Source organism: Myodes glareolus, chromosome 19 (genome assembly GCF_982192425.1).
Source record: "Myodes glareolus chromosome 19, mMyoGla1.1, whole genome shotgun sequence".
Taxonomy (NCBI): Eukaryota; Metazoa; Chordata; class Mammalia; order Rodentia; family Cricetidae; genus Myodes; species Myodes glareolus.
The window spans coordinates 51,600,270-51,623,476 of record NC_142044.1 but is presented as its reverse complement, the minus strand read 5'-3'; the positions used below and the strand labels follow the sequence as shown (position 1 = coordinate 51,623,476).

At 40.8% G+C, this 23,207-nt stretch overlaps 1 protein-coding gene and 1 non-coding gene across 13 annotated transcripts in view; one reads left to right on the top strand and one right to left on the bottom strand.

Moving 5' to 3' along the window:
• The window catches only part of Ppp6r2 (protein phosphatase 6 regulatory subunit 2), a 108,259-nt gene that overhangs the window by 57,389 nt on the left and 27,663 nt on the right, over window positions 1–23,207 (bottom strand). For 3 of the 12 annotated variants that reach the window (XM_087899177.1, XM_087899172.1, XM_087899176.1), the window contains exons 2-4: window positions 21,517–21,647; window positions 13,501–13,584; window positions 2,898–3,140 (exon numbers count right to left, since the gene is read on the bottom strand). In XM_087899177.1, the coding sequence (XP_087755303.1) occupies window positions 2,898–3,124 (227 nt within the window). In that variant the 5' untranslated portion in view covers window positions 3,125–3,140; window positions 13,501–13,584; window positions 21,517–21,647. Of the gene's footprint in view, window positions 1–2,897; window positions 3,141–13,500; window positions 13,585–20,000; window positions 20,095–21,516; window positions 21,648–23,207 lie in introns of those variants that run through there. The other 9 variants (XM_048444863.3, XM_048444865.3, XM_087899175.1 and 6 more) reach the window with 8 other exon arrangements.
• LOC146891040 (U6 spliceosomal RNA) lies at window positions 13,953–14,059 on the top strand. The gene has a single exon (XR_014998204.1). It is a non-coding gene; the product is annotated as a U6 spliceosomal RNA (small nuclear RNA).

The following is a 23,207-nucleotide window of genomic DNA, read 5'->3' as shown; positions in this document are numbered from 1 at the left end:
CAGCATGCAAGAGGCTCTGAAATTAATCCCCAGTATCACATATCAGGCATGGGATGGGGGAGAAGAAAAGAGAAGAGGAAATGATACTGCCTTAGACTAAGCCCAGGGAAAACGAACTCTCAGGTGCTCACAGAGAGAAGTGAGGGAAGGGTTCAAGCTACACAATTCCAGAGAGGTATGACCAGTGTCCTGATTGCTGAGGGCAGGGTGGTCTGGAAACATCTTAGGCTTGAGTTAATTCGTTCTCAGGAAAAGTGAACAAGTCCTGCTATTAATTTAGGAATACTAAATAAAATGGAGTGATGATGAGATGCTAGCTAGAAATAGGAAACTTGGCATGCTTACAGGCCTACATCCCACAGGTAAGAACTAGAAGGAGGGAGGTGTTGGTGCATGCCTTTAATCTCAGCACTCGGGAGGCAGAGGCAGGTGGATCTTTATGAGTTCAAGGCCAGCCTGGTCTACAAGAGCTAGTTCCAGGACAGGCTCCAAAGCTACTGAGAAACCCTGTCTCAACCCCCCCCCCAACACACACACACACAAAAAGATCTAGAAGGATTCTTTTCTAAATGGAATGCTGAGGTAGCAAAGGCATAGATAAAACAGTAAGAGCAAAACCAAAAAAAATGAGGCCAGCAGGGTGGCTGAGCAGTGAGGGTGCTTGCTATACAAGCACATCAACCTGAGCTCTGTCTAAGTGAGGATGGAGAGAACTGACTCCACAAAGTTGCCTGTGGTATGCACACAGCCACATTCACATATACCATGCACATACACAAACATTTTGAAGATTTAAAAAACAGGTATTAATTTTCAAAAGTTAATGCTCAATTAGATGCCCAGAAAGAAAACAGGAAAAACTAGAGGGGAAAAGAAATAATGTAAAAAAATATTCTACTACACTAAGATCTTTTCATTTTTAATTGAATAGATCCATGAAATGCTTGGCACAATAAATGGGGAGAAAAACCTGGTGGGCTGGAGAGATGACTCGGTAGTTAGAAGCATTGGCTGCTCATGTAGAGGATCCAGGCTCAGTTCCTAGTATTCACATGATAGTCTCAGAGAATCATGGCCCTCTTTTGATCTCTATAGGTATTTCACATACATGGTGCACAGTCATACATACAGGTAAAACAGCCATATACATTAAAAAAAATCTTTAAAGAAATATACCTGGGGCCAGGTGGTGGTGGCACAAGCACTTGGAAGGTAGAGAGAGGTGGGTGGGTCTCTGGGTTCAAGGCCAGTCTGGTCTACAGAGTTCCAGGGCAGCCAAGGCTACACAGATAAACTCAGTCTTAGAAAACAAAATAAAAACAACAACAACAACAACAATCTGGTGTGAATATGTATGTGTAACCCACAACTGAACTGTTGAGTCTGCTCTGTCCCATTTGCTTGTTTCTATGTATCTGGCTCCCGAGAGCCATTTGTTTTCTCATTGCTTTCTTTGCTTTAACTTGGTACCTGTACATTACTAATCTCTCTCAGACTCTAACTCTGCCAGTCTGAAGTCATTAATGCTATTCTGAGAATCCCTGTTTTGGCCCAAAATCCCCGTACCTGTCATTTTGTTCTAATTGGTCACCCAAACTGGGAGACACTTGTAGAGAAGATGACAGGCAGTATAGTGATATTGAGAACACAACAGCCTCCAGTTGTTGTCACCCTATCCATAAAGCCGTGGCCTCTAACAACAGTTCTTCCTAGAACTGTTTCTCATCATGGGACCCTTGTCAGACTGACTGACTGCCCAGAGGAAGCACTGACAGCCCACCACTCAGACAGACAGACTGACTGCCCAGAGGAAGCACTGACAGCCCACTACTGGTTGCTTCATTTTCCAGGCCTGCTCTGTTTTCTTCCAAAGGACAAAGATCAGCAAATATTTGTTGTGAAGGGCCAGGTTAAAAACACTTTTGTTAGTCTCTTTTGTGACTGGACTGTGATTGCATATGGATTAGTGTGACATGTCCACCACCAAAAAGGTCATCAACATGGGTAACAAAGTACTCTCCCTTTAACTTTTTTCAAGCATTTAAAAATGTAAAAGCTGCCAGGCGTGGAGTCTATCTGAGATCCTAGCACTTAGAAGATTTTGGGAGGAGTACTGGAAGTAGATTAGTATGTGCTACACAGTAAGTCTTTGTGTCAGAAGGAAGGAAAGAAGGGAGGGAGGAAGGGAAGGAGGGAGGGAGGGAGGGAGAGAGGAAGGGAGGGAAGGAGAGAGGGACAAAGAGCAAATCATGACTTACCCTATGCCAAGACCTTCCTACCATACATGCGTACAGTAGGCTTCCTCATAAGCACCTAGATCTATGTCTGCTGTGTTACTTGTCCCTAGCTCTCCCCAGACACACTATGGATCATGTGACCTATTCGTGGAGCCAAACTTTCTTGGTACACAAAGCATCCTCCCACTCCAGACTCTGCCCTTACACAAAGCTCCAACTGTCTTATGGGGACACTGTCCCTTCCCTTTTGTCAGCTCCCAACACTCTGGTCAAACTTAAAATATTTTAGGAAAAATTTCTGAAGGTAATGATAATGACATACTCCATCTGAACTGGTCAGGCATCATACCTCTAACCTGTCTGCCATCTCTAATGATGATGTGGTACAAATCTGCAATCTCGGGTATCTATTTATCACGGGGTCTTTCTTTCATCAAATTGTTCCAACATGTGTCAACTTAATATAAACTCACTTATACCACAGAATGAGAAAACATATATACAAGAGATTCAAAACTCTTAATCCTCACAAACAACAAACTTCACAACAGCCTCCTCACTTCTCATGTGGTAATGCCCTGTATCTAGTTGACCTTAGACATTACCCACAGCCTCCCTAAGCACTACCCAGCAGGTCTGGGAAACAGCCTCAGTACATACTTGAATCGGACCTTCTCTTCCATGTCCAGGGGTGGGTCCTGTGTGATGAGATTCACCAGCTCCTCCATACACTGCTGCCTGCACAGAAAGTCCAGCAGCTTCTGGTTCTGAGCCTTACACTCCTGCAGGATGTCATCTTCATCCATTAACTCTTGCAGTGTCACATGTTCCTTGTCGAGCAGCTTGTCAACGTGGGACGTGGTATTCAAGTCAAATTTCCAGAACATGATGGTGGCCTCAGAGCTGCAAGTAAGGACAAAAGAGGAGCTCACTCCTCCATACTCTGTTAATCCACCCTCAGCTGGGCTATACCAAAGTCTAAAGAGTTCATCCCCAACATACACACAAGCGATCCTGGGGCCTAAGTAATTGCTCTTATCTATAGGGCCCTTACATTCCTCTCCCTGACTTCCTTCCTTCCCACCCACAGTATCCCCCTCATCTGACCTAGCTCTCCCCTACCCACAGTGCTTAAATCCCTAGAGGCTCTCATTTCGATCATGGCTCTGACCGGCCCACACATCTTTCTCCCAAGTATCAACACTAGGAATACCCCTCCGTCCCGAAAATGTTAACTCAAACCAGAAACCTACCCTCCCAGTGCTTAAACCCTCCTGAGTGAACTGAAAACTGGACACGTGTTCCCAGAAGACTCTCAGAGCTTATACTCAGCAAACCAAACTAAGGACAGTCTGTTTTGCTTGAACTTGCCATTTTCTGCAGCCATGTGTAACCTAGTCCCTCAGTTTATGGCGGCCATCTTGCTGAATAATATCAAGGTTATCAATAAGACAACCTATCTCCTTCACATGCACACAGCTGTGCACAGTCTTGCCATAGCAATCTGAAGATCACCACTAACCCAGCCCTTCCTCTGCCTCTTCAGCCCTTCTTCCAGCTTTTGCTGTCATACCTAGACAAGGCTGACCATCCCCATGGGGCTCATTGTCAGTGTACAGGCCAGGGTGAGTCAGCCAACAGTTCTTACTGTTGTGATAACAAAAAGAAAATATGAAGCTTCATCTTCAACAAAGCTAAAAGTTTATCTTTAAATATGAATCTTTTAAAAACATTTTTACACTTATTTATGTGTGTGTGCACATGTGCACACCATCCAACCAGGAAAGTATACATGGGGACAAGCTGTGGGAGTCAGTTCTCACTTTCTATCATATGGGTCCCAGGGACTAAACTCAGATCATCAGCCCTAACCCGGTAAGCCATCTCACTGCTCCAAATTATAGATCTTTTTAATGTATATGAGGTTATTTACAAACTATAAGATCTGAGGGGCTTATCTTACTTGGTATTTTTACTTTAAAAAAAATCTAAAAGATTGGGGCTAGAGAGATGGCTCAGTGATTAAGTCCTGGCTGTAGATCCAGAGGACCTGAGTACTAAATTCTAGTATCAAAACCATCACTCCCAACAGTCTGTAACTCTGGCAGGTGATATAACACCATCTTCTGACTTCTGTGGGCATTGTACATCTATGATACATAGACAAAATGCATGCAGGCAAAACATTCATATATATATATATATATATATATATATATATATATATATATATATATATATAGTGCTTTAAGCCACATTCTTACTGTGCTGCTCTGGTTGACCTGAAACTCATTATGTAGACCAGGCTCAACTCAAACTCACAGAGGTACACTTGTTTCTTCCTTCCAAATGCTGAGATTAAGGATGTGTGCCACCACACCTGACACTAAAATAAACTGTAAATGAAAAAACTAAGAAGCTGGCTGTGGTTCTTAGATGTGTTTGCCTGTTTGTGAATCTGAGGTACTGGAGTGTAGCTCTGACACCAGTATGTATTCAATTAATCTTCAATAAATGTAGAAAATCAATTAACTGGAAAAAGGTGTGGTGTGTGTGTGTGTGTGTGTGTGTGTGTGTGTGTGCATATGAGTATGTGTGTGCAGTCATTTAAAAAATTATTCCAGAAAACTAAATATGCGTAAGTAAGCTCAATCCTTACTTCACACCAAAATCCACATCAACAAGAAATAGATCACAGGTTTTATTATAAAATCTACAACTAGAAATTCTAGAAGACAATGTTTTAGAGGCTGGGAATGTAGCTCAATAGTAGAGCCATTGCCTAGCATATACAAGGTCATAAGATTTGCTTCCAAGCACTACAGAGGCAGGGGGAGGGAGAGAAAGAGAAAGTCAGCAAGATGACGACAATGACTAAGAGCACTTGTCACCTGTCACCACACATGAGAACCTGAATTTACACAAGTCCTATAAACTGTCCTCTGTTGGTCACATACAAATCAAAGCAAGCACATGAATACAACACACACGAACACGTATAAATAAATGTGGTATCCTCCGGACATAGTGGTACACACCTTTAATCCCAGGACTTGGGAGGCAGAGGCAAGTGGATCTCTGTGAGTTCAAAGCCAGCTAGGTCTACATAAAGGGTTCCAGACCAGTCAAAGACACATGGTAAGACTATCTCAAAACAACAACAAAAAGTAATGTGACAGAGTGTTTTAAAAAGCAAGAAATGAGAGTGGGAGGAGAAGGAAGAACGGAAGGGGAAGAGAAGAGGAGTAGGGGAGGAAGGAGGAGAACTTGAGGGAACGGGATAGACGGGATGGAGAAAGGACAGAGATGAGAACAAGGAAAGAGATATTTTGATTGAGGGAGCCATTATGGAGTTAGCAAGAAATCTGGAACTAGAGAAATTCCCAGGAATCCACAAGGATGACCCCAGCTAAGACCCTAAGCAATAGAGGAGGGAATGCCCAGACTGGCCTTGCACTGTAGTCAGATTGATGGATATATTAAATATCACCGCAGAACTGATGGAAACAGAGGCAGAGACCCGCAGTGGAGCACTGGGCTGAGCTCCCAAAGTCCAGTTGAAGAATGGGAGGAGTGCTGGGCGGTGGTGGCGCAGAGGCAGGAGGATCTCTGTGAGTTCAAGGTCAGCCTGGTCTACAAGAGCTAGTTCCAGGACAGGCTCTAAAACTACAGTGAAATCCTATCTCAAAAAACAAACAAACAAAAAACAAAAGAATGGGAGGAGTGAGAATATGAGCAAAGAGGTCAAGACCATGATGGGTATACCCACTGAAACAGTTTACCTGAGCTAATGGAAGCTCACCAACTCCAGCTAGACAGGGAAGGAACCAACATAGGACCAAATTAAACCCTCTGAATGTGGGTGACGGTTGTATGGCTGGGGCAGACTGCGGGGCCTCTGGCAGTGGCACCAGGATTTATCCCGACTGCTTGTACTGGCTTTTGGGGAACCCAATCTCTTTGGATGGATGCCTTGCTCAGCCTAGATATAGTAGGTAGGGCTTTGGCCTTTCCCAAAGCAATGTTCCTTACCTTCTCTGAGGAGTGGATGGGTTGTAGGCAGGAAGGTAGAAGGAAGGAGAGGAGGGGAGGGAGTGGGAACTGGGATTGGTATGTAAAATAAAAAGACCATTTGTTTTCTCTTTTTAAAATATAAAATAGGGGCTAGAGAAATGGCTCAGCGGTTAAGAGCATTGGTTGTTCTTCCAGAGGTCCTGAGTTCAACTCCCAGCAACCACATGGCAGCTCACAACCATCCATAATGAGATCTGGTGCCTTCCTCTGGCCTGCAGGCATAGATGTAGGAAGAACACTGTATACATAATAAATTTAAATATATATATATATATATATATAAATAAATGATATAAATAAGAAAAAAAGCAAGAAATGAAGGCCAGGTGGTGGTGACACATACCTTTAATCCCAGCACTCAGGAGGCAGAGACAAGTGGATCTCTGTGAGTGCAAAGTCAGCCTGGTCTACAGAGTGTGTTCAAGTACAGCCAGGACTTAACAGAGAAATCCTATCTTGAAAAAAAATGAAACAAAAGTTGGAGGTTCATAAGACACACTAAACAATTTATGAAAGAAAAAGTAAGAAGTAAGACCCCTATAAAATTATGAACTTCTGAGAGCCAGCATGATGACTCAGTGGTTAAGGGTGATTGCCACCAATTGTGACAACCTGAGTTCAATCTCTGGGACACACATGGTAGAAAAGAACTGAGTGTCACTTGTTCTCTGACCTCTTTATGTGTGCTACTTGCACACTCACACACACACACACACACACATACACACACACACAATAAATGAAACTAAACTTTGGGGTTCATAGGATATAAGAAAACAATTTGTAGAAGGAAAAGGAATGAATCAGACTTTCACAAAATTATAATCTTCTGGGACTGGCAATATGACCTAGTGGGTAAGATATCTTAAGGCTACACCTGACAATGAGTTGGAATCACAGAAACCCAGAAAGGACAAATCAACTCCTTCAAGTTGTCCTCTGACCTCCACACTTGAGTGTTGTAATATGTGCATGTCCCCCTCACTAAATAAATAAGCAAATAAATGTTAAGAGAGAGGCAAATAGACAGAAAGACAGAGAAAAGAACATTTCTGTTCCTTCAGCCACATCGCCACTCAGGAGGCAAGGCCAGATTACCACACACTGAGAGCATCTCTAAAAAAAAAAAAAAGAAAAGGGGTGGGGAAATTTCTGGGACCAGTCAGCAGGAAGAGACTGGCTGCCAAGTCTGATGACCTGGGTTCAATTCCCCAGGACCCATATAATAGAAGAGGAGAATTTATTCTCTGAAAACTTGTCCTCTGATCTCCACAAACACACCACAGCATATATATGGAATAAATAATTAAATGTGAAAAAATTAACTCCTTTATACTATTAGTAAAATAAAAAATATAAGTCACAAGCTGGGGGAATTTTTGTTTTGTTTTGTTTTGTTTTGAGACAGGGTTTCTCTGTAGTTTTGGAACCTGTCCTGGAACTAGCTTTTATTTTTCCCCTGAGACAGGGTCTCTCTGTAGCTTTGGAGTTGTCCTGGAACTAGCTCTTGTAGCCCAGGCTGGCCTTGAATTCACAGAGATCCACCTGTCTCTGCCCCCCAAGTGCTGAGATTACAGGCGTGCACCACTACCGCCCAGCTGAAAATATTTCTTAATATATAATTTAGATATAAAATCTATACTTATTTCTGACATATATCTGAAAAGCTACTCATATTCATATCATCAAAAATTTTTACAACTCAGGCTCAGGCTGGAGTGATGGTTCAGAGGTTAAGAGCACCGATTGTTCTTCCAGAGATCCTGAGTTCAATTTCAGCAACCACATGGTGGCTCACAACCATCTGTAATGAGATCCAGTGCCCTCTTCTGGCCTGCAGCGATACATGCAGGCAGAACACTGTATACTTCATAAATAAACAAATCTTAAAAAATTTTTACAACTCAGCTATAAAACGATAAAACATTCATTTTAAGCCAGGCAGTGGTAGAACATGACTTTAATCCCAGCACTTGGGAGGCAGAGTCAGGTGCATTTCAATGAGTTCGAGGCCAGCCTGGTCTACCAAGCAAGTTACAGGACATCCAGGACTGTTACACAGAGAAATCCTGTCTCAAAAAACAAAAAAAATAAAACAAACAAAAAACATTTAAAAACTGGAGATTATTTTAAAAGATATAAAAATATGCATGCCAGTTTACAACTTTTATCTCAAAATTAAGGATATTGAGGCAAAAGAACCATGAATTTGAAGCCATTCTTGGCAACATAGTAAGATCCTGTCTCAAACAGTTGACCCAAGCTCACAGATTCTAAACTGACAGCTGGGGAGCCTGCATAGGCCCAAACTAGGCCCTCTACATGTAGGCAACAGTTGTGTAGCTTGGTGTTTGAGGAGCCACTGGCAGTGGGACCAGGATCTATCCCTGGTGCATAAGCTGGCTTTTTTGGAGCCCATTCCCTATGGTGGAATGCTTTGTTCAGCCTTGATGCAGAAGGGATGGGCTTGGTCCTGCCTCAATTTAATGTTCCAGGCTTGTTGATTCCCCATGGGAGGCCTTACCCTCTCTGAGGAGTGGATGGGGGAGGGGGTTAGAGGAAAGGTAGGAGGGGAGCAGGAGGAGGGAAGGGAGGAGAATCTGTGACTGGTATGTAAAATAAATAAAACAAACAAAAACCCATCTAGTAAGTGCATTATTATAGGATCAATATCATAGGAACCAGAAAATCTGCAGTGAGGCTCCACTGCAAACCAGCCAGTGATCTGCAATGAGGCTCCACCTCACACCTGGCAGTGATCTATAGTGAGGCTCCACTGCATACTGACCAGTAATCTGCAGTGAAGCTCCACCTCACACCTGCCAGTGATCTGCAGTCAGGCTCCATTGCACACCTGGCAGTGATCTGCAGTGAGGCTCCACTACAAACTGACCAGTGATCTGCAGTGAGGCTCCACCTCACAGCTACCAGTGATCTGCAGAGGCTCCACTGCACACCTGCCAGTGATCTGCAGTGAGGCTCCACCTCACACCTGGCAGTGATCTGCAGTCAGGCTCTACTGCATACTGACCAGTGATATGCAGTGAAGCTCCACTGTACACCTGCCAGTGACCTGCAGTAAGGCTCTACTGCATACCTTCCAGAAGGACTAACATCAAAAGCCAGCCATGTGCTGATGAGGATACTGAACAACTGAAACTTCTATCCACTTCCTAGAAGGAAGCTCTAATGTGGCACAACCACTTTGAAAGGAATTTAACAGTTGTTTTTTTTTTTTTTAAAAAAAAAAAAAAAAGAAGTTAGGCATATTCTTACCATGTGATCTGCCAAGTCTACTCTCAGGTCCAATGTAAGAAAAATTAAATTCTATGTCTATTCAAAGATGCAGTGAAGCTTGACAGTCACCTTATTCACAGTGGTTATACACAGGAACTAGTTCAGATGCCTATTAACGGGTGAATGATCTCCGCATACAATGGAACCTTATTCACTACATAAAACAAGCACAACACAGATGAGTGACAGGGTACGAAGGCCAATAGTAGATGGTTCCATTTATACGGGAGTTCAGAAAAATGTAAAACATACCTGGGGCAAGGAGAATAGAGGTTGTTTAGGACCAAGGGTACAGCATAGAATAACTACCATGATAGGAGGGAATTCTGGGGTGATATAGAACTGTGTCTTGATTAGGGTTTTTATTGCTGTAATAAAACCATGATCATAAGCAATTTTGGAAGAAAAGGGTTTATTATTATTATTATTATTATTACTTACACATCACAGTCCATCATCAAAGGAAGTCATGGCAAGAACTTGGGACAAGGGGCTGGAGAGATGGCTCAGAGGTTAAGAGCACTGGCTGCTCTTCCAGAGGCCCTGAGTTCAATTCCCAGCAACCACATGGTAGCTCACAACCATCTGTAGTGAGATCTGGTGCCCTCTTCTGGCAGGCAAGCATACATGGAAGGAATGTTGTATACATAATAAATAAATAAATCTTTAAAAAAAAAAACTTAGGGCAAGAACTGATGCAGAGGTCACAGAGGAACCTGCTTATTGGCTCCGTTCTTGTTTGCTAAATTTGGCTTGCTTTCTTTCTCTCTTTCTTTCTTTCTTTCTTTCTTTCTTTCTTTCTTCCTTCCTTCCTTCCTTCCTTCCTTCCTTCCATCCTTTTTTTAAAAAAATTTATTTATTTTGTATTCAGTGTTCTGCCTACATGTATCCCTACAGACCAAAAGAGGGCACCAGATCTCATTACAAATGGTTGTGAACCACCATGAGGTTGCTGGGAATTGAACTCAAGACCTCTGTAAGAACAGTCAGTGCTTTTAACTTCTGAGCCATCTCTCCAGCCCTCAGTTTGATTTTCTTATATGCCCCAGATACAGCCTCAGCTCCCTCTATACCAGAGCTTCTGTGTGCTGACATTCAGGAAAAAACTCCCAGATATACAATTCTCAATGCTACTGGTCTCTTCTTAATCACCATCAATTTCTTAGCTCCAGCTAACCAGTACCAATTATTTCATCAAAAGAAAGGTTTCATTTCAGTGGTTCTGGTCTCTTGTTAAATTACAGTCAATTCTTCCACCTCAACTGACCAGGACCACAGATTCTTAATTCAAAATATCATGTAAATTGCCCTGAGTCTCTGTTTCCCTCTGAAACCTCACAAGCCAGGCCTCCATCACAAACTGGGCTTCCACCATTATCTTCTACACTCCTACAGAACAGCCCACAGAGCTCTGAGCACTCAACAGCTTCTCCAGCTCAAAATCCAAAGCTACCATAGTCCTCTCAAAACACACACGGTCCGGACTGTTAACGCAATATCCAAGGCCTAGTACCAATCCATCTTAGCGTTTCTGTTGCTGTGACAAAACACCATGACCATAAGCAACTTGGAGAGGAAATGGTTTATTTCAATTACACTTTCACATCACAGTCCATCATTGAAGGAAGTCAGGGCAAGAACTCAAGGCAGAAACTGAAACAGAGGACTTTATTGGAATGCTCTTTTTAGTAGCTTGCTCCTCATGGCTTGCTCAGCCTGTTTTCTTATAGCACCCAGGACTACCAGTCCACAGTGAACAGGGCTCTCCCACATGAATCATCAATCAAGAAAATGCCCCACAAGTTTGCCCACAGGCTAATCTATTGGAGGCATTTTCTCAATTGAGGTTCCCTCTTCCCAAATGGCTCTAGCTTGTGCCAAGTTGACATAAAACTAACCATCACAAACAACAAAATAAAATGGATCTGCTTATTTACTACAAATAATACTTGTGTGGTATACAACTAAAACCAGTAAAGAATTATTAAGAATAGCTGGATGGTGTGGCACACACTTTTGATCCCAGCACTTGGGAGGCAGAGGCAGGTGGATCGCTGAGTGAATTCAAGGCCAGCCTGGTCTACAGAGTGAGTTCCAGGACAGCCAGGGCTACACAGAGAAACTCTGCCTCAAAAGTAAATATATATATATATATATATATATATATACACATACATACATACATACATATGTATGTGTATATACATATATATAGATAATTATTAATAAAATACTTTGGAAATTATATATAAGATTTAAAATGAATTCAAAGAGCAGACAGAGGTGCTTAATATAAAATAATCTTCAATTTAGTATCTGTATGATTTAATATCAGCAGTTAAGAGCAGTTTCTGCTCTCCCTGAGAACCCGAGTTCTCACAACCTTCTCTAACTCTAGCTCCAAGGATCTAACGCCTCTGGTCTCCACTGGCACTGAATGCATGTGCACATCCCCACATGCAGACATATACACCTACATATAATTACAAAGGAGAAAAATAAATCTTTTTAAAAGAATTCGTGTGACTGCTGGGGATGGTATTGTACACTTTTAACCTATGTAAACTCAAGAAGCAGAAGCAGGAAGGTTTCTGTTAGTCCAAATCTAGCCTGATCCTCATGACCACTTCCAGCCCAGCCAAGGCTAAATACAGAGAGCCTATCTCAAAAAAAAAAAAAAAGAAAGAAAGAAAGAAAGAAAAAGAAAAGAAGGAAAAAAAAAGAAACAACAAAAATCTGTATGACTTAAAAACAGCAAGACAGAAAAATACCTAGCTCATCTCAGGCAATCTATTTTGTTTAGTTTTGTTATTTGAGATTTGTTTTTCAGATTGGCTTATATAACATACCTAGAGTTTGCCTCAAACTCAAAATTCTTCTTTGCCTCCACAAAAGCCTAGGATTATAGGCATGTGCTATCAAACCCAGCTAGCACTGTTCTGTCAATTAAAGAGTCATTCCTTTGGACAGCCATTTATATGGCCAGATTAGTAGATACTTCTCTACCAGCTGATATGGCAAGGAAAAGGGGCTGTGTTATTGGGAAAATGAAAGGGATATTTTTATACTTAAAAATAATATAAGTGAAATAAAGGTCTTAATATCCACGACAAAAGAAATATAAAACTAAGAAAATATTAATAAAGCAAACAAAACCAAAACTCAAAATGAAACATCTACCATAATATAGACTGTGAAAAATAGGAAAGAAATAAAAACAAAACTAAAATATTAGTAAGTAGAAAATATGAAATAAAATTAAAGAAACTAGCATTAATAATATCAACAACACATGTGGGATAAACGTATCAATGAAAAAGTCTCTCAGACTAGATATAAAAAATTCCAACAATGTTTACTATAAACAATATACTTTAGCTGGACATAGTGACACACACCTTTGGTCCCTGCGCTTTTGGAAGGCAGAGGCAGGCAGATCTCTGGGAGTTCAAGACACAGAGAGTTCCAGGACAGCCAGGAATAGAGAGAGAAAGCCTGTCTCAAACAAACAAAGATATACTTTTTAAAAAACTGAAAGATCCAGAAATATGATAACTGAAAAACACACAGAGGGGGCTGGAAAGATGGTTCAGAGGTTAGGAACACTGACTGCTCTTCCAAAGGTCCGGAGATCAATTCCCAGCAACCACATCGTGGCTCACAACTATCTATAATGAGATCTGGTGCCCTCTTCTGGCCTGTAGACACACTATACATAACAAATAAAGATTAAAACACACACACACACACACACACACAGAAGGCAAATATGAACCAAAAGCTAAGATACAATTTTAGTATCTGATATACTAACTTTAAGGCAAAAACCAATAGGAGGCAATGTTATACACAGGTAAGAAACAAAAGGTTCGAACATGATAAACATACAAACCTTAAGAGATTCTGCAACCTCTATGAATGCAGCAGTGAACAGAAATCCATACAAATAAAACTGCCTTGGCCCTGGACATTGATCCTAGGAAAACAAAAACTTAAATTCACACAAAAACCTTCACATGAATGTTGACAACATCTTTATTTGTAACAGTCAAAAGTCAGAATAACAGCAGGGTGTGCCTTTAATCCCAGCACTCAGAAGGCAGGGCAGGCAGATCTCTGAGTTTGAGGATAGCCTAGTCTACATTGTGAGTTCTAGGACAGCCAGAGCTGCATAGTGAGACCCTGTATCAAACAAACAAAAAGTTAGAATTACATTTCTTGTATGCTAACCAAAAAGGAGGGTGGGAAGGCTGGAATCAGCTTGGACAGCCTTCAAAATGCAAACTGTAACATAGCATGTGGTACCAACACAGTAAGGAAAATAGGGCAATATAAAGTGCTATTGTGCTCACTCTGATAGCTCATATACTAAAATCAGAATGACACTGGGAAGGTTAGCATGGCCACCATGCAAGGAAGTTAGGAAAATGTATCACTTTTCTTATTTTCTTGCCAACATGCAGATGATATAGAAACAGTACACAAGAAAATAACTTTAAATAAAGGTTACTCTTGCTTAATGCCACATGAAAAATTCATGTACAATTCCAAGCCAACTGTTAAGAACATATGTACTAAGTTCATGTAAGTGGAATAAATATTTTATGATTAAAAAAATATTTTTTTGAGACAGAGTCTCATGTTTGACAGAATAACCTCAAACTTGACATGTAGCTGAGGATCACCTTGAACTCCCAATCTTTCTACCTCTGCCTCCCTGGTACAGAACTGGACTCAAACCCAGGGTTTTCATTCATATTAGGTAAGCACTCTACCAACTGAGTTATATCCCCAGCCTCCAAAAGGAATTACTGATGAGTACAAAATCTAAATATGTGTCTAGAGATTTATTACTGGACAAAGTAAACAAATCCCCAAAGTTTTTATACTATGATTCCAATGATGACTTGGTGGATTTGGTATTGTTTTGCTGTTTTATTTGTTTGAGATATTGTCTCACTATGGTGCCCAGGTTGGTCTTGAACTCTTAGATTCAAACAATTCTTTCATCACAGTCTCCTGAAAGCTTAAGAGTACGCCAACTTGCCTAGCTCCAGTATAACATTTTTAATTGATAAAAATTTTGGAAATGGCTTGGTGGTACACAATCAGAGCATTTGGAAAACAGAGGCAGGTGGATCTCTGTGAGTTCAAGGTCAGCCTGGTCTATACAGCAAGAAAGTTCCAGGACAACTGGAGCTACTTAGAGAGACCCTGTCTCAAAAAAATAAATAAAATTCTAGAAACAGAAGCTGAAAAGATGGCTCAGTGGTTAAGAGTAGATCTTGAAGAGGAGCTGGGTTTGAGTTCTAGCACCCACATGGTGGTTCACAACCTTGTGTGACTCCAGTTCTGGAAGATCTGATGCCCTTGCCCTCTTCTGACACCTGAAGGCACCAAGCATGCATGTAGTACAGACATACATGCAGGCAATACACACACACACACACACACACACACACACAAAACAAACAAACAAACAAAAAACTTCAAACAGTATTAGAAATGGGAAGACAGCGTGATGGCTAATATTAACTAACAGGATCTAGTATTACCTAGGAGACAAGCCTCTGGACATACTTGTGAGGGAGTCTCTTGATTAGGTTAACTGAAATGGGAAGACACACCTAAGGAGTGTGCCCAGTTCCCTAGGCTTGGGTTCTAGAATGCATAAAAATGAGGAAGACAGCTCAGCATAAGCATTCATTCATTGCTCTCCTCTTGCTAACGAACTGTAAATGCAACAAGACTGCTTCAAATGCTTACAGCCTTAACTGCTCTACCATGATGATCCCTATCCTTAAGCTCTGGACCAAAATAAACTATTCCACCTTAAACTGCTTCTATCAAGATATTTTATCACAGCAACAGGAAAAGGCAGATTCTTGGTTCCAGTGGTTGGGAATTAGGAAAGAAGCAAAAGGGAAGCAAATATGGTTATAAAAGTGACATGACAACTGGGCGTGGGAGTGCACACCTGCAGTCCCTGCCCTAGGGAGGCGAAGGTGGCAGGATCAGTTCAAGATCATCCTTCACTACAAAGCAGGTTCAACTCCATGACCACACACACACACACACACACACACACAAACACAGTGGAGTGTCAAGTTGAGTATGGTAGCACACACTTGTAACCCCAGCATTTGGAAGGCTGAAGTAGTCAGATTTCTGTGAGTTCCAGGACAACATGAACTACATGCAAGTTCCAGGCCAGCAAGAAACAGTCTAAAAACAAAAATCTGGGAGGTGTGAATAAAATCAGTAGATTGTATTAGTGCTACTTCCTGGTTACAACTAAAACATTTCTGTTAGTGCTGGCTTGCAATGCCACCACCTGGAAGGGGGCAGAATAAAGAGTAGTTCAAGTTCAACCACAGCTACATAGGGAGTTGAAGGTCAGCACGGGCTCCTTGAGAGTCTGTCTCAAAACAAAGTTCCTATCCGGGGGGAAATGGGTAAAAAGCACAAGGGATTTCTCTGTTATTTCTTAGAGTTGCAGTGACTAAGCTCAGGTTGTTAAGGAAACATAGACACCTAAAAATGGAATACAAAAATTTTCAACATCCAATGTATTATTTACAAATATAAGCCACTGGGCAAGGATGATGGCTCAGCCATTAAAAGCTAGGCTCACAACCAAAAATACAAATATAAGCCCCAACACAGGATGACACAATAACTTCAGAAGATCACTGTAATATAGATACTTTCTTTAAAAAAAAAATTGTTTATTTTCTATATAGTGTTCTGTCTGCATGAATGCCTGTGGCCAGAAGAGGGCACCAAATCTCATTACAGATGGTTGTGAGCCACCATCTGGTTGCTGGGAATTGAACTCAGGGCCTCTGGAAGAGCAGCCAGTGCTCTTAACTGCTGAGCCATCTCTCCAGTCCATAAATTACTTTCTCTAAAAACAATAAGATATGGAAACTAAAGTCAAAAGTGTTTTTTTTTTAATTTCTGTTTTTACTATTTTGTTTTGTTTTTCCAAGACAGTGTTTCTCTGGGTAGCCCTGACTGTCCTAGAACTCACTCTGTAGATCAGGCTGGCTTCGAACTCAGAGATTCACCTGCCTCTGCCTCTGGAGTGCTAGAATTAAGGCAAACACACACCTACAGAAGCCAGAAATGGGTATCAGATGCTCTGGAGTTGGAGTTCTAGGTAGTCGTGAGCTGCATAACACAGTGCTGAGAATCAACCTCTGGTTCTTTGGAGAAGCAGCAAGTGCTCTTAACCTTGAGCTATCTCTGCAGCCTAAGATTGCACTGTTGTTTTTTAATGAAAGAGTCTTCTGCAGCCTGTCCTGGTTGGCCTAAACTCTCTGTATAGCTGAGAATCATCATGAATCCTGATCCTGTGGCTTCCATTGCTTAAATGGTGGGATTACAGGAGTGTGCCACCACTGCATTTAGCTTATGTTTCTTTTTTAAGCCAACCTGTGGATAGGATTATAGACATGTGACACTATTCTCCACTTCGTTTTTTTTTTGTCTTGTTTTGTTTTCTTTTTAAATACTACCTATGATCTCACAAGGTATTACTAAAATTAATACAGAAATGCAAGGAATTCAGCAAAGACAACACAATAGTAAAAAGGAAAAACAAATCTGGAGGACTCAGGTTTGGCTTCTTTTTTTCTCTTACTCTATTCATACTGACTTTATTTTTTTAACCTTGTTTTCAAAAATAAGGAATATTGACAGAATTTAAAGACATAGATACTTCACTGAGGAGCCCACTAGGCTCCAATGCTTATTTCCAAATTGATAGTCACTGATTAAGACATCAATGCAGGTAGAAAAGGGATTGTGGAGTCAGGTAAAGAGGGTAGGGAGGGGTTCAGAAAAAGTGGGGGTGACAGTAAGCAGAATGCACTATGTATTTGGTGGTCTGAATGAGAATTGCCCCAACAGACTCAAAAATTTGAATGTGTGGTTCCCAGTTGTTAAACTGTTTGGGAAAGCTTGGGAGGTTTGGCCTTGTTGGAGGAGGTATATCACTGGAGGTCTCAAAAGCCCACGCCAGACCCAGTGTCTCTCTTTCTATCTTCCTGCTGCCATGCATCAGGATGCAAAGCTCTCAGCCACTACTTGAGTATCATGCTTGTGTGCTTCCTGCCGGAGGTCAATGGGACCCAGTCTCACAGATATATCTATAACACAGCTCCTGCATCTGTGGCTCAGAGAATATCTCAGAAGAGCTAATAGAAAAACTGTAAGAGACAAAATACCAAGAAGTCTGTGGTGAAACAGCCTCTCCTACAAATGGCTACATAAAAAGATTGCAATAATGACAATATCAATGGACATATTAATGTGGAAGGAGGAAATCTCATGGAATTCCACTCTAGACAAAGAACTACAAACAATAACTGTGAGGAGAAGGAGAATTAGCCTCTCCCAGAGATAAGCCCCTTAACTGGTTGTTCAATGTACAGTGGTCAGCCTTGAAGCCATGTACACACAAACAAAAACAGACTCATTAGGTTGTATTTATATATTTGTGTATAAACACATATACACATGCACATATACGTAACAATAATAATCCAAAACAAACAAAGAAGGCTGTCCAGGTGATGGTGGCACACACTTTTAAAAAAAGATTTATTTATCTATTTTATGTATATGAATGTTCTATCTGCATGCATACCTTTATGCCAGAAGAGAACATCAGATCCCATTATGGATGGTTGTGAGCCACCATGTGGTTGCTGGGACTTTAACTCAGGGCCTCTGAAAGAGCGGCCAGTGCTCTCAACCATTTCTCCAGCCCCGGTGGCACATGCTTTTAAGCCCAACATTTGGGAGGCAGAAGCATGCATATCTCTGTGACTTTGAGGCCAGCTTGTCTACAAAGAGTGTTCCAGGACAGCCAGAGCTATTTCACAGAGAAACCCTGTCTTGAAAAATGAAACAAACAAAAAAACCCAACGAAACGAAACATATTTTTTAAAGTAAAAAAATTATTTTTATTTATGTGTGTTTGTGAGTATTGTATGCCACATGTGTGGTTGCCCTTGGGCCAGAAGTGTGAGTCAGATCCCCTGGAGCTGGAGTTATAGTTATATTTGTGAGCTACCTAACATGGGTGCTGGAAAACAATCTCAGGTCCTCTGGAAGGGAAGCAGTGTTCTTAAACATGATCCCTTCTCTCCAGCTCCTAATTTTTTTAATGTTTATTTATTTATCTGAGTATGTGCGTGTGGTGTGTGTACACACATGTGCATGCCTACACTAATCAGTTTTCTTCTTTCACTATGTGGATTCCAGGGATCAGATTCATGTCATCAGGCACAGGCCATCATGTAGTCTGGAGGTCATAAGACAACTTTAAGGGGTCAACTCTCTCCCTCCACCATGGGTTCTTGGGATCAAACTCAGGTCATCAAGCTTGTGCAATAAACATCAAGACGAGGGCTGGAGAGACGGCTCAGTGATTAAGAGCACTGACTGCTCTTTCAGAGGTCCTGAGTTCAATTCCCAGCAACCACATGGTGGTCTACAACCATCTGTAATGAGATCTGGCACCTTCCTCTGGCATGTGGGCATACATGGAGGCAGAATGTTGTATACACAATAAATAAATAAATCTTTAAAAAATAAATAAATAAACATCAAGCCATCTCGCCAGCCCATTTTCTCTTTTTAACTCATATTAGCTGAGATACAACATGCTTCATAAATCTGTGGGCTTACATATTATTAGTTTTTGAAAAGCTCTCAATACTTTGAATAATACTGTGCCTTCATTTTCCCTATTTTAAAGTGGAATTCCAGCTATCCATTTACATCATTTCTACAGAAACCTCTATATTTGCTTAATCTCATTTTCGATTTCCCATCTCTCAGTTCAACACTCTGAATAGTTTTTTTCAGATACATATTACAGATCAATAATTCTGTCTTCATATATGTTTAATCTGTTTAAATTCACAAGTGCCTTTAGCTGCTTAGCCATCTTGCAGGCCCAATTCTTGAATATTTCTTTTTCAAACTTTCGTTGTTTGTTGTTTTAATTGAAGCAGGGTCTCATTAGCACAGGGTGTCTTGAACTTATGGTGATCATTCTGCCTCAGCCTCTCAAGTCCTGGGATTACAGGTGTGAATCATCATGTCTGGTCTCTACACCCTGTCTTCCATAGAAATGTTTAACTATGGGGAAGGTCATATTCTTCCTTCCATAGATGACCTGTTGGTTACCACTGAGAGCATCCTTGTTTATAAGGCAGCTTTGGACTTAGTAATCAACACAGCAGGATGCTCTTCCCATTGTGACAGCTGTCCTTGAGATTCTTCCAGGCTGTCAAGAACAACATGATATGGCCAACATCTCCTACATGCTTACCCAATACTAAATGAATGAAAGGACAACATCTACCACGTGCTTACCCAGCACTGAATGAATGAAAGGAGCCTCAAGTTCTGCTTCTTTATTTTTCCAGGGTGACGCACTCGGAAGACAGAGGGTAGGACTCAAACACAAGTGTTGCTACAATTCCATGAAAGAGTCTAATGGAACATTCTGTCTGCGGTAGAGACTGTTGCCAAGAGAGAATAGAATCTAAACTGCAATTTATTATCTGTCTAGCCACAAATCGGCTCTTGTTTTTTTCTATTTTAACTTTTTAAATTTTATCATTGCCAGGTATAGTGGCCCATGCCTTTAACCCTAGCACTTGGGAGGCAGAGACAGATGTCTCCGTGTGTTTGAGGCTAGCCTGGTCTATATAGCGAATTCTAGGACAGTTGGGGCTAAATAGATTCTGTTTCAAAAAAATAAATAAATAAATAAATAAAATAACAAGTTTTATTTATCATTATTGTGTGTGTGCGACTGACATGGGATTTCCCTCTGTATGTTGTAAATATGTTTTATTACCATTGGTTAATAAAGAAGCTGCTTTCAGTCAATGGCTTAACAGAATATAGCTGGGCTGGAAAAGATATAGAGAGAGTAAGTGGAGCCAAGTAGCCACCGCAGGAGATAGACGCTGGACACCAGACTGAACCTTACTGGTAGGCCACATCCACATGGCAATATACAGATTAATAGAAATGAATAATTTAGGATATAAGAGCTAGCTTAGAAATATGCTTAAGTTATTGGCCAAACAGTATTGCAATTAATACAGTTTCTGTGTGTTTATTTTGGGTCTGGGCAGCTGGGAAATGAACAAGCAGCCTCCATCTACATGTGACGTGTGTTAGTATAGTGGCATATGTGCCATCGCACATGTCTAGAGATCAGAAGTCAACTTTTGGGGGTCAATTCTCTTCCTCCATCTACTGTGGGTTCCAAGGATCAAACTCAGGTAGGCCATCAGATTTGTGCAATAAGAGCTTTTACCCACCGAGCCATTTTGTCAGACCATTTTCTCTCTTTCATTCATATTAGCTGGGATACAGCATGCTTCTTAAATCTACAGACTATGTCTCATTCATTTCTGAAAAGTGGTGCTTTATCACAGCAACAGAATAGGAACAATACAGTGAGCAAACTTTATAGTGAAGAAAACTAATGCTTTCTTCAGTACAAAGCAAAAGAAAGTTGTCATAATGCTCATGTCTCATCTTCTCTTTTGCCCTTTGGTGTGCTATTTGAACTTCTAGTACAGCAAAATGCTGGCAAGAAATTACATGAGCCAGCATTCAGGGCACAAGGGAGAAGAATCATAAGTTTGAGAACAGTTTTGATTACACAGTGAGATCCTGTCAGAGAAAGAGAGAATTCCAACATCAAGTTGTATTATAATAGAAAGACTTTCAATGGGTCAGTGAGACTCCACCTCAAAAAACAGAATCAAAGGTTTCATTATCATCCAACCTTTACACGTCCATCTATACAATGTTACTGAGTAAACCATACAATCAAGTAGAATTGACCTGAAAAGAAATACCAGCTTACCTTCTATTGCTGTACCTGGTTTAAATCTTGTGTTCAGGCAAAATAAAAAGCATTTAGGTTTTTTCTTTTGTATATATGCAATTTTAAATAAGATTTTTTTTTCATTCAGGGAAGAGTTTTGGTTGGTTTACCTGAAAAATAAGAGAAAAATATTTAGGAGAGATGACTCAGAGTTTAAGAGCACTGGCTGCTCTTCCAGAGGACCTGAGTTCAATTCCTAGCAACGATATGGTGGCTCACAACCATTTGTAAGGAGATCTGGTGCCTTCTTCTAGAATGCAGGCACACATACAGGCAGAACAGTGTATACATAATAAATAAATAAATAAATCTTTTTTTAAAAAGGAGAAAAATAATTTTCCTTTATAACCCAATTTTCTTAGTTTCTTTTCCTGTTGCTGTGATGACATACAAAAGTCACTTAAGGAAAGCTTATTTTAGCTCATAGCTCAAGGTCCATCATGGAAGAGAAATCAGCACGGCAGGAGCTTAAAGCAGTTAGTCCATTACATCCATAGCCAAAGAAAAGAACAGCAAATACCTATACTCAGCCCACTGTCTCCTCCCACACAGTCGAAGACCACTGTCCACAGAATGGTGTCATCCATGGTGGGCAGGTCTTCCCATCTCAATTACTACATCAAGGTAATCTTCTGCAAAAATGCACTAGAAGTCCATTTCCCAAGTAATGCGAGATCCTGTCAAGTTGACAATTAATATCATACTAACAAAAAATGTTGAAGGTTGGTGGTGGCTTGAGCCTTTAATCCCAGCACTGGGGAGGCAGAGACAGGTGGATCTCTGTGAGTTTGAGGCCAGCCTGGTCTACAAGAGCTAGTTCCAAGACAGAGACCAAAGCTACAGAGAAACCCTGTCTCGAAAATCAAAAAAAAAAAAAGCAAGAATTGTTATTTTGATTGCCATATTGATTGAACTGAATCAATCATATTGATTGATGTACCTAGGAGAGCAATAAAGTACCTCGGGGTGTACCTGAGGGTATTTTGAGAGATGATTAATTAAGGTGGGAAGAACTGCCTTGAATACACGTGTAGTTGACACCATCTCATAGGCTGAGGTCCTGGACAGAATAAAAGAGAAACTGGCTAAACAGTCATACTTGCCTTATCTTTCTATTTCTCTCCCTCCTTGCCCTCATTCTTTTCTGTCCTTTCTGGCTCCCGTGATGTAAGCTGTTCTGCTCTACCATGATATATATAGACTATGATATGATAGACTATGAGAGACTAACACCACTCAAACTAGGAGACTAAATAAATCTCTTACGTTGTTTATATAGGTACTTTGTCACAAAAATGTAAACCAACATTAAAAATTGGTACCAGAAGGGGCTAGAATTATGGCTCAGCTGTTATGAGCACTAGATGTTCTTCCAGAGGATCTGGGTTCAATTCCCAGCACCCATATGATTCTCAACAATCATAGCTCCAGTTCTGGGGAATTTGTTACCCTTTTCTGGCCTCCAGTTACTCAAAAAATACATGGTATATAGACATATACATGCAAGCAAAATACTCATTTAAAAAAATGATATGGGGTACTGAAGTAGGTATTTTGTTATTGTTGTTTTTAGAGAACATTAACTAAGAGCTATTAAGGTCTGCCCTGGGCAGTGATGGTGTATGCAGAGGCAGACAGATCTCTGTGAGTTTGAAGCCAGTCTGTTCTAT